Genomic DNA, 16,304 nt, shown 5'->3' on the forward strand with positions numbered 1-16,304 from the left:
TTAAGCAAATTAATGAAAAGAGAAGGCAAGCAAACTTTTACCGAGAAACATGGACAATATCCATGTTAATCTATTTTGATGGAATTTGAAATTTAAAATATTTATTTTGTTTAATCTTATGAGTAACCTCGTTAACCACATTTGTTTATACGAGTAACCTCATTTAATAATAAGAGTAACCTCGTTTAATCATATGAGTAACCTCAATTTTTTACACAAGTAACCCTTTATTTATTAATACAAGTAACCTTATTCGTTTATAAAGAGTAACCCTATTTATTCGTACTAGTAACCCCATTTGATCATATGAGTTCCCTCATTATTTTCACATAAATAAACCCATTTTTTTCGCATCAGTATCCCCAATTGTTCATATAAGTAACCCCCACTTATTAATACGAGTAACCTCATTCGTTCGTAAGGAATAATCCATTTGTTCATACTAGTAACCCCATTTAATTATAATGAGTGACCTCATTTTGTTTACATAAGTAACCCCATTTTATTCGTATCAGTAACCTTTACTTATGAATTCGAGTAACTTCATTCATTCATAAGGAGTAACCCCATATATTCATACTAGTAAACTCATTTAATCATATGAGTACCCCTATTTGCTCATTTAGATAATCCCATTTTGCTTATATGAGTAACCACATTTTTTTAATAGGAGTGAAACCCTTTTATTGTTAAATAACCACATACTCATATAAGTAACTCTATTTGGTCATAAGAGTAACTCCGTCTTTTCATAAGAGTAATTTCATCTGTTCATAAGGGTTTGTGTATAAGGGTCAACTTCAAAAGGTCATATCTCACAACACACTTAATATTTTTGGAATATTAAAATTTGAGATGAAAATTTGGCTCGATAGCTTTCCAAAACCTGGTCAAAGCTCGATTCCAATGAGAAAGGAGTGAGATATGACCATTTGAAAATGACCTGATGGGCTGACAGATTGTCGCGCGCGGCCACACGTGTAATTTTGCGTGTGGCCGGCCACGCACACGCAAGACGCGCTGTAAAATTAATTATATATGATTATGAACTAAGTTCCCAGTTTATGAATTTGTGAATTTATGAGAATAATGAGATATGACTAATGATAATCGTCTTTCGGTTTATAAATATGAGTTATTAGTTTATAAAATTTCTTTGTTAGTATGTATATATATACATAATTATCCTGCTTATGCTTTCATCACCAAAATGTTGTTATTGTTAATCGAGAACTAAAAAAAATTCTAACATTAATCAGATAATTTGGACAACCTGTTAGGAGCCATATAATTTTGATTGCTTAATAACATGTCACAAAAAAAGTAGTCTTTTTTATGTGTTTAATCAACTAACTTATACTAACATTTTTATGGTGCTTGAAAATATTATCTGGTTGTTCTTTTACATAAACTTTAATATGAATCGATAATTAGCAAAGGCCAGCAATAATGGACAAACGTGGTTAATAACCGTGTTCGTACCCTCATCCTCCAAAACTCACTTTTGATTCTTGACCATTAATGAAGTTATGACGGGGAAATCTACATTCCATAAGTCCCTAAGATAATTTTCCTAAGTTTCAAAATATCCAATTAAGTGTATGAGTCTTTCTCTAAAGACTTGTTGGTGATTTCAAAAAATATTTTTAATAAAATCTTAACAACGGGGTAAACAAAATGTGCTCACACCGCGTAGGCGAATAAAATCCCACATATATCTGATAAGTGTCAAGAGAATTTTGGGATGGAGTGAGAAAATGACACAAGAATAATTTGATTTTACCAAAATCAAATCCCTTAAGGTAGTGTTTGGAAACTTGTATTTCATTTCAAATAATGGAATTGAAATCTGGAATTTAAAGTTTGTATTTCAATTCCTAACCATTGTTTAAAGGGGATTTGATAGAAGAGAGAGAAATAGAGGTTTAATGTAGGAGAGAGAAAAAGTGTGGGTTTACTAAAGGAGAGAGAAATAAATATTAGAAAGAGAATGAGTGAAGTTGGGATATAAATACTCATGGAGTTGGGATATGCATGAGGAAAGAATTTCAAATGACAAGGTAATAGCTTGAATTTCAAATTCTACTAATATAGGCTTTTGAAAAGAATTTGGACAAATTCCATAATTTCAAATTCCATGCCATCCAAACAATAGATTTCATCCAAATCCAGGATTTGAAATGAAATCTTGCTATCCAAACATAGCATAAGTGATTTTGATTGCACAAACAAATGATTAAATAACTGATCTTATGGGCTTAAAAACTTAATCAGTTAATAATAACTGATCGGATTTTTAAGCTCACCCGCACCAGTTATTGTGTCCTCATTTGAGGCCTAATATATTTACCCATGTAACACCTTCCTCTCATCCCTCCTTACCCATGAAACACTAATCACCACCGTCTCTCATCCATCTTTTCTCGAGAAGAATAATGGTAACGCCACCGTTAGAGTTCACTGCACCGTCGAAACTTCCTCAGAGTCTTTGATGGCGACTTTCAGAGTCACAAACTCCTACTGTTGAAGATATCGAGGCGAATCTTGTCAATTGCTCCGAGCAACTGACTCTATCCAAAACCGGTTACGTAACACCTGTTTTGACCAGATCCAATGATGTTTTTCCATTAGTGTTACTGAGATATCTTGATCCTTTTGGAGTATAGTTTCTTTCTTTCTTTAGTTTTCTGTTATCACGATTAACAAAGATTTGTGGAATAAAAAGCCTATTAAAATATACAAATTGTAATATGTAACTAAATTTATTAATATATAGATTTCAATTAGGAGAAATTGATTTAATCAGTCCCAACTATGGGCACACAGACGAAAACAGTCTCAACTATGGTTTTTTATTATTCAGTCCCAACTTTAAAACCTCCCCCCCCCCCCCCCTACATGGTACGAGTGGAATAGTGACTTGCTACACCGGTAAAAGAATGAATAAACCCTTATTTTTCATTTTATATTTTATTTTCAAATGTTTCTTGTACCTCCTCTTTCAATCTTTCTCTCTTCTCTCACCTTCCTCCCCTTCCCCTACCACCCCACAATCAGTGCCACCACCCTCAGTCCCCTGTCCCAACCCCACCACAAGTCGAGTCCACCCCAGGCCTACCCACACCCTCCCAGCCCACCCACAACCCCTATCTGCAGCCCATACCCCCACCCCACCCCATAGCCCCCCGCAAAACCTTCTCCCAACCCCCACCCCGCATCCTTAGAAACGCCCCTATTGTCGGCGCCCACCCTCCAATCCCCAATCCCCCCACATCCTCCCTCCTTTGCTCTCACCTTCATCTTTAGGGTTTTCGGGAGGTAGTTTTGAAAGTGGTGGAGGTGTTTCGGGGGTGATTTTGAGGGTGGAGAAAGTGCTTCAAGGGTCATTTGAGGGAGGGAAAGGTGCTTCAGGGGTGATTCAGGTATGGCGGAGGTGTTTCGTGTGTGATTTCAAGGGTGGGTGAGGTGTTTTAGGGCAGCGGGACAAGGGGAGGAGTTTGGGGCGGATGAGGGGGTGGTTGGGGTGAGGGAGTGGTTCCGATAACAGTGGAGGGGTTTCGGGGACAAGGGACGGGGGAAGATGGTGGTCGGGGAGGTAAAGAAGTTTTGGGGACGAGGGAGAGGTTGGTGACAATTAGGGGAGTTGGGTGATGAGGTAGTAGGGGTGGAAGGGGAGGGGGTTGGATGGCAGGGGAGAGGAGGAGGAAGATAAAAAAAAATTGACAAAGTTTACCTGCTACAGTAGGTTAGAAAACAGTTGGGACTGCTATGTAAAATATCATTTAAAGTTGAAATTGAACAATAAAAATTGATAGTTGGGACTGATTAAATCAATTTTTCCTTTCAATTATAATTTAATCATAAAGTTAACTTAATGAATGTTTAGAATCCAAGATTAAATTTAAATAGTTCAATCACAAGTTATGGTGACTATAATTTTATTGTAGCCATTATAAAATTGTCCCTATTTCTAAGACTTTATAATGTATACACCGATACTAGTTAAAATTGTTAGGGCATGAATTAATACACAAAGGAGAGTGGAGAATGCATCAAAAGTCAAAACTTTGAACGGTAAATCTTAAATACAATAACATACTTCCTCTACTTTGTTTTTTTAATTGCACCATTTGATTTTTGCACCAATTTTAAGAAAAGAGAAGAGAAGAAGATTAGACCCATTTGACTTGGCAAAATTAATTGAGTTGAGTGGTAGTGAAATGAGGGTGAAAAGGTAAAATATCCCCAAAAAACTTTGTCAAAGTTGAAATAGTGCAATTATAAGAAAATGTTTCAAATTACAAATGGTGCAATTAAAATAAATGGTGCTTGGAAGCCCCCCGCTATAGGTTTTTTCAAATTAAAATTTGATGGTTCTAAATTACAAAAGGCTCAGACTTCTTTTGGCTTTATCATTAGAAATATTAATGAGGGTGTTATTTTTTGTGGTGCTAATTCTATTAATTTAAATCTTTACAATCTAGTTGCGGAAGCTTGGGGGTTAGGAAAGGGATTAGAGGTGTCATTTCTCTTGGAATGAAGAAACTTATTATTGTAAGAGATAATTTTGATGTGATTCAATCCATTAAAAGGGTGTGAAATGTTCCTTGCACTATTAACTTTCTTGTTCTAAATGCAGGCAAAGATTTGAAGTTGTTTCAAGAAGTCCAGATATGCCATGTGTTCAGAGAGTTTAATGTGCTGTTGATTGTATGACTCACCGAGGGCAAAATTCTTCTAATCTTACCTAGTAGTTTGATTCTCCAGATATTTCCTTTTCTATGATAATTTGAAAGAATGCTCTACGGTGACCCTTATCTTGAACCTCTCTAGCTTTTCTTTTCTTATAATAAACAAAAGAAAAATCAAAGTGGAAAATAGTGCAATTAAAAAATAGAAAAAATATATAGTAATATGAAGAAAATACCGAAAAAATTTCAATTCATGTGGACCATTACAACGCTTAAGATGTGTATTACACAGACGTGAGCATCCAACTTCAAGCGACACTTAGAATGAATGTCACCACTCACTTCAGCATCTATATTTCAACAGATAAGGGAATAAACCTGTTTGAAATATCTTCAATACAAGAGCCTTACAAGTTACAATACAAACTTCAATATCAACTCCATTAACGAATACTACTGCCTCAAGGTCTCCACGACGTAGTTTGCGTAAAGATCCCTGCAAGACAAACAGCAGACGTGAGATGATTCTTGTTGAATATCATAGCAAATACAACACAGTAAATAAAATTTTCACCAATTGATGGTAATATAACTATATAAGAATATGTATAATTAGTAAACTACTAGTTCTTATTCAATAATTCGCCTTTCAGATGTCTAAAACGAACACATAGCAAGTCTCTACAATGATTTACAGTTTCATCAGGTAAAAGTTGGCAGACTGCCGATAGAAGAATCCATTCATCAACGAACATGTCATGAAGTAGTTTAAACGGTTAAAAAACTATAAAAAGCCTTGATCCGCTAATTAGGGCTAGTTCAGTATTACTACTACATTCAAACTTTTGTTTTTTAACTTTTAAGTCAATAATTGACTGGCACAAATTAATGTCAAGTAGTCTACTACTTTTCCTATGTTTCATGTTTCTTGTATGTTAAATGTATCTAGGTCAGTATGTAACGCAAGTACTTCTTCTAGGTCACGTACTAGTACCCGATACAATAGGTGTCCTACATAGTTATGCGTATCCATTCCTAAAATTTTAAAATCTTGTCCTTTTCTGTCCCCGTACTCCTATCTGTCTCTATGCAACCTAAAGGCCACTAATGGTGAACAAAAGCAATTGGAAAGGAAAGGAGCAAACATACATTGAGTACTGTATTGCCTCATGGGCCATAGAAGCGGGCAGAAACTCATCAACTGCTACTTCCTTGTTTTCATTTTTCTTATCTGAAAAAAATTGTCAGGGAAAAACACACTGAAGTACAAGATTCTCAAAAATAGCTATTCGTTCCAGCAGTGAGAAAAAAAAGAAGATTAAATGCCATGACATATAAACCAAAAACGGAATACTGAAAATTGAGGTGGCAACATATATATGCTTGAATGCCATTTTTTTTTTTTTTTTGGAATTGGAAATGAGCAGATAGTAAAAGCAAGGATACAATCTTCAAAAAAGCGACGTATCTCAGCCAAACGATGAGGTGGGAGCTCTTTGATGTCATTGAAATGCCGGTACTCAGGATCATCAGCACAAACAGCGATTATCTTGTCATCTTTCTCACCCTGAACAAATTAAAGTTAGCATTCCTGAATGAGATTAATATTTACTTCAGTATGAAAATACATACCTGGTCTATCATAGGCATCAATCCTATGGCTTTGGCCCGCAAGAAGCATCCCGGAAGAACAGGCTCCTGCAAGTTTGGAAAACCACAAGATTATAGATGTATCGAAGTCCTACATGTAAGCAGTAAATTCACAAACAAAATTTACAGGACACGTAACAGAACATACAAACTCTAAAAAGACACGCAGTTAAAACTTAAAAGAATTAAGACATGGAGCCACTCATGAAAATGAAAAAGGACAGATTCATGTGATATGAAAATGAGAAAAAGGTCAACATCAACAGGAAACCATGAAGACAAGCATCTAGTGTACTTTCAGCCAGCATCAAGGACAATCCAGTTTTTAATACAGAATGCAGCATCTTTACAGGTATTGGCCAACATCAATTTTGATAGCACAACTTTTTCTCAACTGGATACTTCACTTGAGATTTTATCTTTGTTGTTAAATAGAACAATTGACAGTATATTTGGTTGTGAAAACACTTTGATCTAATAAAGCATATAATGAACATTTTCATGCATAATATTTGATCTAAATGGTACCTGCATGATAACCAAGACATCCATGGGGTCACTGTCTTCACAAAGAGTTCGAGGGATGAATCCGTAGTTGTGGGGATAAACAACGGATGAATAAAGAATACGATCAACCTGAACAAGAACATTTATCATGTTAGTTTACAATATCAATCTCAAATTATTGGTCACAAGAAGCAAATATGACCAAGATCACTTTCATACCTTAATCAAACCAGTCTTTTTGTCAAGTTCATATTTCACCTTACTCCCTCTAGCTATCTCAATGACCTGCACGCATCAAACAAGCTTTAATGGTCGGAATACTCAAGTTAGCAACACAAAACTAATGTTCCTCATCATCAATAGTTATATATTGAACACCGCCTTCAAGAATTGGAGCTTTAATAAAAGCATCGTAATTATTTGATTCTGTTTGTCGATAAACACATGGAACACAACTTTCTGCGAAGTTCTACTTCCCATCTACGGGGAGGAGTTGCTTACCTAGTACCCCATGATAAGTAGAATTTCATTTCTGTGCTTGACCAAAAAATATGGCACTTTCCAACTTTGTTACGCCATAGGAATTACAGCTTCACAGGATTCATCTCCCTATGTCTAAACAAACGACCTGGTAAAATAGTTGTGGCAGGAGCCAGGGAGATGGAGAATAAAACTATTCGTATAGCAGAATATGTGGCTTTAAGTGGAGGTAAAGCTGTTGATATTCAGCATTACATATGGGCCAATCACAAAAGTTAATTAGATAAAAAGTTGAACTTGTCCCATATGGTTTGCCTTTCTATTAAGTATTAACCATTGTTTTAAGGAGGAAAGCGAAGATGTTTCATGGCTTATCATGATTTTGATGTTATCTTTGTTACTATTATCCACAAGGATGATTAGGTTTGGTCCTTTCAGAAACATCATCCACAATGACGATGAGGCTGGTTCTTCCTGAAATGGCTGCACTACTTCCCTGTCTAAATTAGAAACAAGGGCATAATGGTTACAGTCAAATTAATCATTGGCTAAAGAACAGAGGACATTTGTTGTTTTCTTTTTTCCTTTGTTCACTTTGTACCTTCTAAAAGAAACGGGTTGATGTAAGCTCATGTCAACAAGAAGTAAATTTAGATATGAACCTTTAGAACCATAACAAACTCACGAGATAGCTTCAGCCTTCAGGTAGTTCAGTTCTACTTTGTTGGCAGATGACCATATGAACATGAAAAGCTCAATTTTAACATGTAAATATTTCACCAAACAAACGAATATCCCAAATTCTAAGTCCTATGCGCTTGGGTTACTTGGCGAGCAATGCAGAAGAAAAACATGAATATTCTTAAGGGTCTAAATGTGCAATACAAAATACAATAAGCTAGAGGGCAATCACGAAGCGCATAAGCAATGTGAATCGTTGGAGAGAAATATGTTGTATACACTATTTCGATGATAGACAAATACTTAGTAATTTATATAATTTTATTTTGCCAAAAATATAAAATGCCAAAAATATTGTTTTATTTATTACATGCCGATATATATTTTATCTTGTAGAGAAAGAATAATGAGTTTAAGATATTAATCTAGTCAAGATATTTAATGAGAAAGATTTTCACTATGGTATGTTGATGTATCTAGTAACTAGAATCTTTTGAATAAAAAGATTCTTAAGTGATTAGAGATTTTATTGTTGTTTTTGTTATGGAATTCAGGTTGGATAATCGTGCCTACAAAGAAGGAGAGTGGGGCAAAATTCCTCTAACCACTCATGGGATAATGTAGCACAACGGCTAGTGGAAGGTGGTTACAATCTGTTGCAAAAATCGTGGAGATAGTGCAGCGAGTTATGGGCCATGAAGCCTCATACCAGCAAGAGCAAAACGTGGATTAAGAGGCATGAAGAACAAGAAGTAACAGCTACTATATAAGCAATTTACTTGTTCGAAAATAAACACAACTTTCAAGCATTCAAAAAGGCACTAAATTAACTTAGAAAGTTTTTCCGTAATTATACTCCTCTTCATATGTAAATCATTGTAATGCTTCGAGGGTTTGGGTGAGTGAAAATATCAAATATCACAGAATATCTTTGTAATCAAGTGAGAAGAAGAAAGAGAGAAATAGAAGACTTCGAGTAAGGTCAAGAGAGTGTTACTAGTCCAAGGAAAAAGTTCCTAGAGAAACAGGGTGAGGTCCAGTATTAGGTTGTATGAAGTGTCATTTGGCCTATTCTAATAAGAGAAATATTGAGTCAAAATCCCTTGGGTCAAGGTTTTTCTTCCTATTGGGCTTAGAAAGTTTTCCTTGTAGGTTAAACTTGTGTGTCAATTCTTTCGTTTCTTTCAAGTTATTTTAATTCTGCAAATTAGGTTAAAAGTCCCTACAACTACAATTCACCCCCTCTTGTAGTTGATCTAGTGTTCATACTAGATTAGAATAACAAAATATATGATGAAAAAAATACAAACACTAAACCAAGAATTGGCACAAGTGGAGCTTATAAAGATCTTACTATTACATTGTTTTCCCTTTAAAAAAAGGCATATGCTCATACATATACCCTACCAGCTATTCAGTATGTACACAATAGACAAAGTCAATGAGCTTTACCATGATCTCATGACAACTTAATCAACTTTTGACTACTTGATGAAAAAGATATTTACGAATAACTACTAATGCAGTTTTCCATCAATTAGGAGAGTGGGGTGGGAAAAATGACTATTTCGAAATCAAGGAAGATGTCCAAAACATTTTTGTTTCTACCACTACAATTTTCAATTTCCCCATCTTCATCATGACCTATTTGTCTGGTCCAAACATTCAATATCGAACACCAATTATCCAAGAGGTTTATCTTAGGTGGGGAAAGAGGGTCATGCGGAAAGCAAACCATTGTTTTGTTAATTACTCTTGAGTCCTGACCTAATATGCAACTATTATGCCACTCCAAAATAAGAATATATAGCTCGTTTAACATTTCGCGAGTCGAAAAAATATCCACCAAAAATACATAATAACATGAAAATGATCTATACAGAAACTAGCATATGCATGCCAAATAAAGTTAAGGTTCTTACACAGTTGAAAATTACAGGAGCTCCAGGACCTACATAAGCATCAACACCGAAAAACCAAAAACCAAATAAATAAGAAAAACAAAACATAACAACAGTACAAAGTGTCTAAGAATGTAACTGACAACACACAAATTAGATGATCATATAGAAGAATGGATACCTATCTCCAGATCATGCCATGGGTGTGCAGCAACTGATCTTCTAGTCATGGACGAAAGTATTCTTTCATTTAAACGAGGATGCCTAGGATACTTTGAATATCCAACATCCTTTTTCTCAGTCTCATTCTCAATCTCAACGGGAGAAACCATGTTCTTTTTAGCTGCAGATAGATATCTCCACTTGTTAAGAAGTTAAAACAAAAATGTTTTACAAAAATAAAGAATAATAAAAACTCACAGTTGGTCTTGTAAGAGACCGTCTACTTTTAATTTAAAAGTAGGCGCGGCCCAAGCCCAATATTAAGAAAGAATAGATCATATTTCTTAATATAGTGACTACTTTAATCTATTTAGTGACCATTTTAATCTATTTAGTGACCAGTTTAATCTATTAATTAATAACATTCTTTAATTCATTTAGTGACTGATTTAATCCATTTAGTGACTAGCTTAATCCATTTTGTAAGACTGACGGACTATTTTTAAAAATTGTTTGTTCTGATTTGAATTTAGAAGGGAAATAAAAGAAGGAGAAGAGAATGGACGACTAGGATGGTGCAAGATACCTAAAAATAGTGTTAGGTTAGAGAAAAATTGAATGGGCTTCTTAGGAGAACGTAGGTTTGCATTGTCTAATTTTATATTAAAATTAGACCGTCTATTATAATAATTTGTGTAAAAACTCAATAGAGTACAAGTAATAATTTCTAGATCAAACATTCAATGGAAACTTCTCAAAATGAGACGATCTTATCATTATCATTAGAGTGTGTGACTATATATTTAAAAGGGACCAGTTTTTGTTTACGCTACTTTTCAACTGAAATTTTTAGCTAAAAGAACAAGGTAAAACAGTCTATTTTCAAACCAACTAAATGTTAGGGGTATCAAAAAAAAAAATCCTTACATGGAAAAATAAAGAGTACTATCTTATTTATGTATTACTAATCATGAAATTAAACAATGTATATAGTATTATGATAATATCATATTGTTTGTAGCATAGACATTGGCATTAGCCAATTGAACTTCATCAAGTTTATCTAATTATATTGATATATGCACTATTTGGCATATCTCAATGGCATGTATTAAAAACTTAATACCCTCATGACCTAGAGAATTCTCAACTTTACAAAAGTGATATGCATATTTGGAAGACGAGAAATGCCTAAACTATAACCATTTTGAACATTTTTTTTGTTCAGAACCATTTTTAGTGGTATATTTAGCAAAAACAATAATATATTAATTACAAAAGATAGCATATATACACAAAAAGTAGTATGTAAAAACCGAACATATGACCAGGATACAAGTGTATTAGTAAAGTGATGTTTTTGGTTCCAATAAATTACTTTAATTCTTAAATATACCACCTCTTTACCAGATATACTTTCAGATATACTTTCTCTCTGTTCTACTACCTCCGTCCTTTATTAGTTTACCCACTTTGACTAATAACACTATTCATCTTTATTACTTTGACCATTATTTATACTTTATATGATGTAAGGAAAATATAATCATGTGTCATATTGTTTGATTCGTCTCAATATATAATTTTGGAATATTAAATTTTTATAATTTTTATAAATATATAATTAGAGATATTATTACTCAAAATTTTACATTGATAAATATGAAAAGTCAAAAGAGGTAAACTAATAAAATACGGAGGGAGTATTTTAAAGGAAATGTAATGCGTTGGCACGAGAATTCAAGAGAAAAGAGAGATAAAGAAAAAGAAAAAGAAAAAGAGGGATCCATGTGAGGAATACATAGAAAAAAATAAGTAAGCATCAAATAGACTAATGTTTTATTTATTTTGAAACGGCCTAAAATGATTTAGTATTTCATTTATTTAGAACGGAGGAAGTATTACTTTTCTTGATAATCTGAACAAAAAAGGTATAGAAGGATCCTGAATTGGGCAAAGCTACCTGCGAGTCTGGGAGACAAACTCTGCATCACTCATTGAGTGTTAACAACATGCACTAAATTTCATCTAAAGTCCAACAAAATAACCCAAATGACGCCTAAATCAACTGTTTATACCTCAAAAAATGAGACTCGGGAGTTGAAAAAGGGTGAGAATCCCTTTCAAAATACTCCAAACTAAAAGCAATTAAAACTGGAAAAAAAAACAATTAATATGTATATGAACTGATCAATACAGAAAAAATGATAGCAGCAAAAAAGATTCGACTAATTTTAAAGAGAATTGACAAGGGTAATCACAAATAAAAAAGACATAATTAAGCTTGAAGAGGAAAGAAATTTACCTGAGAAGAGGAAAACTAAGGAGGAAACTTGAACAAAAAACAAATGAAAGTCAGATCTCAATAAAAACTCGTAGATCGCGTGGTATTTAAGCTTATGAAAGAAGCAAAAGGATGGAGAAGAAAAAGAAAAAGGAGAAAGAAGGGAGATGACTGTCAGCTCAAGGTAAGCAAACTAGCAAAGCAGAGAGGAGAGAGAGTAGCAATGCCTTCCCGCTCTCTGTCACTTTCTTTCTTAACCATTTTAAAAGCAACACCAAAACTCAACAAATATCCCCCTCCTCAAATAATACAATATTACAATTTTACAATTTTTTTTACCTTATCAGATATCGTATTAGGAAATCCCTAGGGGTGTTAATGAGTCAGGGTGGCTCGCAAACTGTTCGAGCTCGACTTGGTCAAAGCTCGGCTCGAGTGGGCTCGGATCGAGTTCGAGATCGGCTCGTGACCTTAACGAGTCAAGCCTGAGCCTAGTAGAGTTCTGCTCGAAAGCTCACAAACATGTTCGAAAAATTTTAAAGTAAAATTTTTATACATTAATTTTTAACCCAACTTAAATTTCAATTTCAAGTCCACTTTAAAAATAATACCAATTTGAAAGTTTTAGCCCAATTAAAAATACAAACTAAGGGTTTTTTTCTTAGCCCAATTAAATTTTAAAACAAAACAAACAATTGAAACAAAGACCAAAAAGAAAGACTAGAAAGTTAAACACTAGCATTCAGATTTTTCAGCCATTCTTCTTCAAGGGTTTTCGAAAAACCCTACATCCCCAATCTCGAGTACCAGACCATCGACGGCGAACCTTCGACGGCGACCAGCGTGCGTTGGTTTTCTTGGTGGCGAGAAGCAGTCTGCGGCGGCGAGCGACATCTTCGGCGGCGAGTAGGATGACAGGTAATGTTCCACTTGTTTTCGTTATTTTTAGTTTTTTTTTCCGATTTAATCTGAATTCGAAGTTTCTATGTGCCATAGTATGATGAATTCGAAATTTTCTATTTAATCTGAATTCGAAGTTTTTCGATTTAATCTGAATTTGAGCTTTTATGTGTTGTCTATACATTTTTTGAGTTTAAGTGGTTTTGCTGGAGTTGGGTGGGAATGAGTTCGACTGTTTGAGTGGTCGCCTAACTTACACAAACATTCTTGAGCTTTTTCGAGCCGAATATTTTCACGAATTCTTTCGAGCCGAGCCGAATTTTTCTTTTCTCAAGCTCGAGCCGAGCCCGGATTTTCGAGCTCGATCCGAGCTCGGACCCTCACATTCTCGAGCCGAGCCGAGCCTAGCCCTGTTCCGTCTCGGCTCGGGTCGTTAACACCCCTAGGAATGCCAATGAGTCAAATCGATCGTATTTTTACAAACCCTTGATTCGACCCAGCTTTACATGGATTGAACTAGTTTTCAGCTCGGATTTTAATTAAGTAATTGATTTATATCAGATTATTTTGCATCGCATTAAGACGAATTTTAACTATTAACTTCGTTTTTTTAAGTGTAACATTTTCTATTTTAGTAAATGTCATAATAAGTTAGAGGTGATCATTTTGGTCCGGCCCAACCCGTTTTCGGGCCGGGTTTTGTGCAGAATTTTCCGGGCCCGGTCAGCCCGTATATTTTTGGCTTTGGGCAAGCCAAAAACGACTTTTTAGTCTTTTTTTTTGCCCGACCCGTTTTGGCCCGCAAAAGCCCGCTAATTTAGGCCCGAAATAGCGGGCTTTGGACACAAAAATTCGGCCCGAATTTAGGCCCGGCCCGGCCCGACCAATGGGCAAAATTTTTTGGCCGCGGCCCGGCCCGGGCCAATGATCACCTTTATAATAAGTGCAACATAGAATAATATGAAATAAAATTTATTTTTATTTATAGAAATGCCACTACTTAATTCCCCCAACAACTTAATTAATTTATCATCTACCAACCTAAACAACATTATTAATCGACCCACCAAAGCCCCCTCTCGGATCTCAGCCACCTCTCTCTCGTCCCCACCCACCTCTCTCTCTCCTCAATTTAACCCACCCAACCCCGCCTCTTCTCAACTCAACCCATCAATCCGACATATGTTAGATATGGCATTCGATTTCGTGAAAGAATATGATGGCGCGCGTCAATGGTGTTGGTGAAATAAGGTTTAGGGTTTCGAAGGGTGTGACTTTTGAACAGCGGTAGTTGGTGTGTTGATGTGATGGTGGTGAGGGGAGATAGAGGATGTCGTGGTGGTGGTTGATGCATTGCTGGTAGTGAATCAGAAATGGTGGTTGTTGGTGATTGTTGTTTGTAGTTGGTGAAAATGGTGATTGGGTTGGGAAAGAGGAGGGTGTTGGTTTTATGGGTGAGGGAGGGGAAAGGGGGTGGTTTTCGGTGGGCAGTGTGAGGAGGGGGGTCTTTAGTGGGCGGGGGTGGTGGAGGGGGAAAGAGGTTTTTCGATGGTAGTTGTGGTGGCGTCTTGTGGTGAATGGTGGGTGGAAGGTGTTCGAGATATAAAGTTGCTTTGTAATTAGTGTAGGTGTTTTATTTAATTAAGTAGCCTAATCTCTCTTTTAATTATGGTCCCCAACTTTCTTTCTCTAACTGCTTTGTTCTGTGTGTTAATGCTCTCTTTTGCACTTTTTTAGGAATGGAGGAAGTATATATTTTTATCACTTCAAATTACAAAAATCAAACATTTAGAAAAGTAATGATAATATTTTTTTTTTACTTGACTTGTAATAATATATACAAATATAATTTTCATATTGTAACATGGATTTAGTCAATAACTTGATGAGGTGCCAATATTAATCAGATTCGGGTCAGATTTTTGTCAGAATTTTTCTTAGGTTCATCCATTCTGATTAGATTTTTCACTATTTCAAATTCAAATGGGATTGAGTTGGACTCGGATCAGATTCAGACTAATTGATATCTTAGAATTACCAAAATTTGACATGGTATTTATCACAAGATATGAATCGGACATGAAAGAAATTATTAGTTTTGAGACCTTTTCACGGGTATATTTAACCGGATTTATGCAAGTATTATTGTTTTATAATGGATCTCATTAGTATTGGCATTTTCAACGTGAAACCAACACATTCTTTTTCAGTTTACTTAAGTATATATGACCATTTATAAAACTATACTTTATCCGTTTCAAAATGTAGTTCATGTTTATGTTTGCACAGTCTCCAATACGTACATTTGACCTACAATATCTTCTATTTTGTATTAGTAAAAAATATAAAAAATTGATATTATAAAATATACACATTGAGGCAAATCTAACAAGACCTCACATGAGTATGTTTTTTTTGTATACATTAATAAGGATATTTGGTCGAAAATTTTAAAGTTTGATTCCCAAAATAGAAACAGGAACTATTGTAAGACCCTCAAGTTTTAATATTATTTAAACAATAACTAATCTTAATTATTAAACTAAAAGTGAACCAATTTTAGTAAATAAAAATCTCTAAGTTAATTTCTAAGTTATTTTGTTTAATAATTTATGGTTGATGAAGTTCATAAATTAAATTACTAAAGTCTTGTAGTCAACCTTGCAAGAAACTTGGGTGTAAGACTAAATGTTAATAACAAAATTCTGATGGCCCAATGCCCTATTCTTTGAGCCCAAACAAGTAAAAGAAACCCAAATCAGAATTTTGAGCTTGAAAGCCAAAGAAAACAAGAAACAAAATATGGGGAAATCCCCTGAGGGAACCATGGTCAACCGACCACCTCCCCCTACTCCTGTGGCGAATCTTGACCAACTATTTTACAAGGGTCGAGTAATCAAATCAAAATTTTTAATGTAACATTTTAAATGTTGAATAAAAACACTTGAAGAAGCATATGAAAGTTTATATATACTATCATTAATGTCTACAAAGAAGTTATTTGTTCATAATCTTAAATCTTTTAATTTTAAGCAAATTTATCAACTT

The 16,304-nt window shown here is 34.8% G+C and overlaps 1 protein-coding gene across 1 annotated transcript; it reads right to left on the reverse strand.

Moving 5' to 3' along the window:
* Positions 1-4,886: 4,886 nt before the first annotated feature.
* LOC104898772 (soluble inorganic pyrophosphatase 1) lies at positions 4,887-12,627 on the reverse strand. Its single transcript, XM_010685876.4, has 9 exons — positions 12,378-12,627; positions 10,092-10,253; positions 9,932-9,960; positions 7,068-7,133; positions 6,870-6,977; positions 6,324-6,389; positions 6,138-6,258; positions 5,841-5,922; positions 4,887-5,187 (listed from the first exon to the last, which is right to left on the reverse strand). The coding sequence occupies exons 2-9, from the start codon at positions 10,240-10,242 to the stop codon at positions 5,145-5,147; spliced, it is 666 nt and encodes a 221-aa protein (XP_010684178.1). The 5' UTR covers positions 10,243-10,253; positions 12,378-12,627; the 3' UTR covers positions 4,887-5,144.
* Positions 12,628-16,304: the final 3,677 nt, after the last annotated feature.

This window comes from Beta vulgaris, chromosome 7 (assembly GCF_026745355.1).
Source record: "Beta vulgaris subsp. vulgaris cultivar EL10 chromosome 7, EL10.2, whole genome shotgun sequence".
Taxonomy (NCBI): domain Eukaryota; kingdom Viridiplantae; phylum Streptophyta; class Magnoliopsida; order Caryophyllales; family Amaranthaceae; genus Beta; species Beta vulgaris.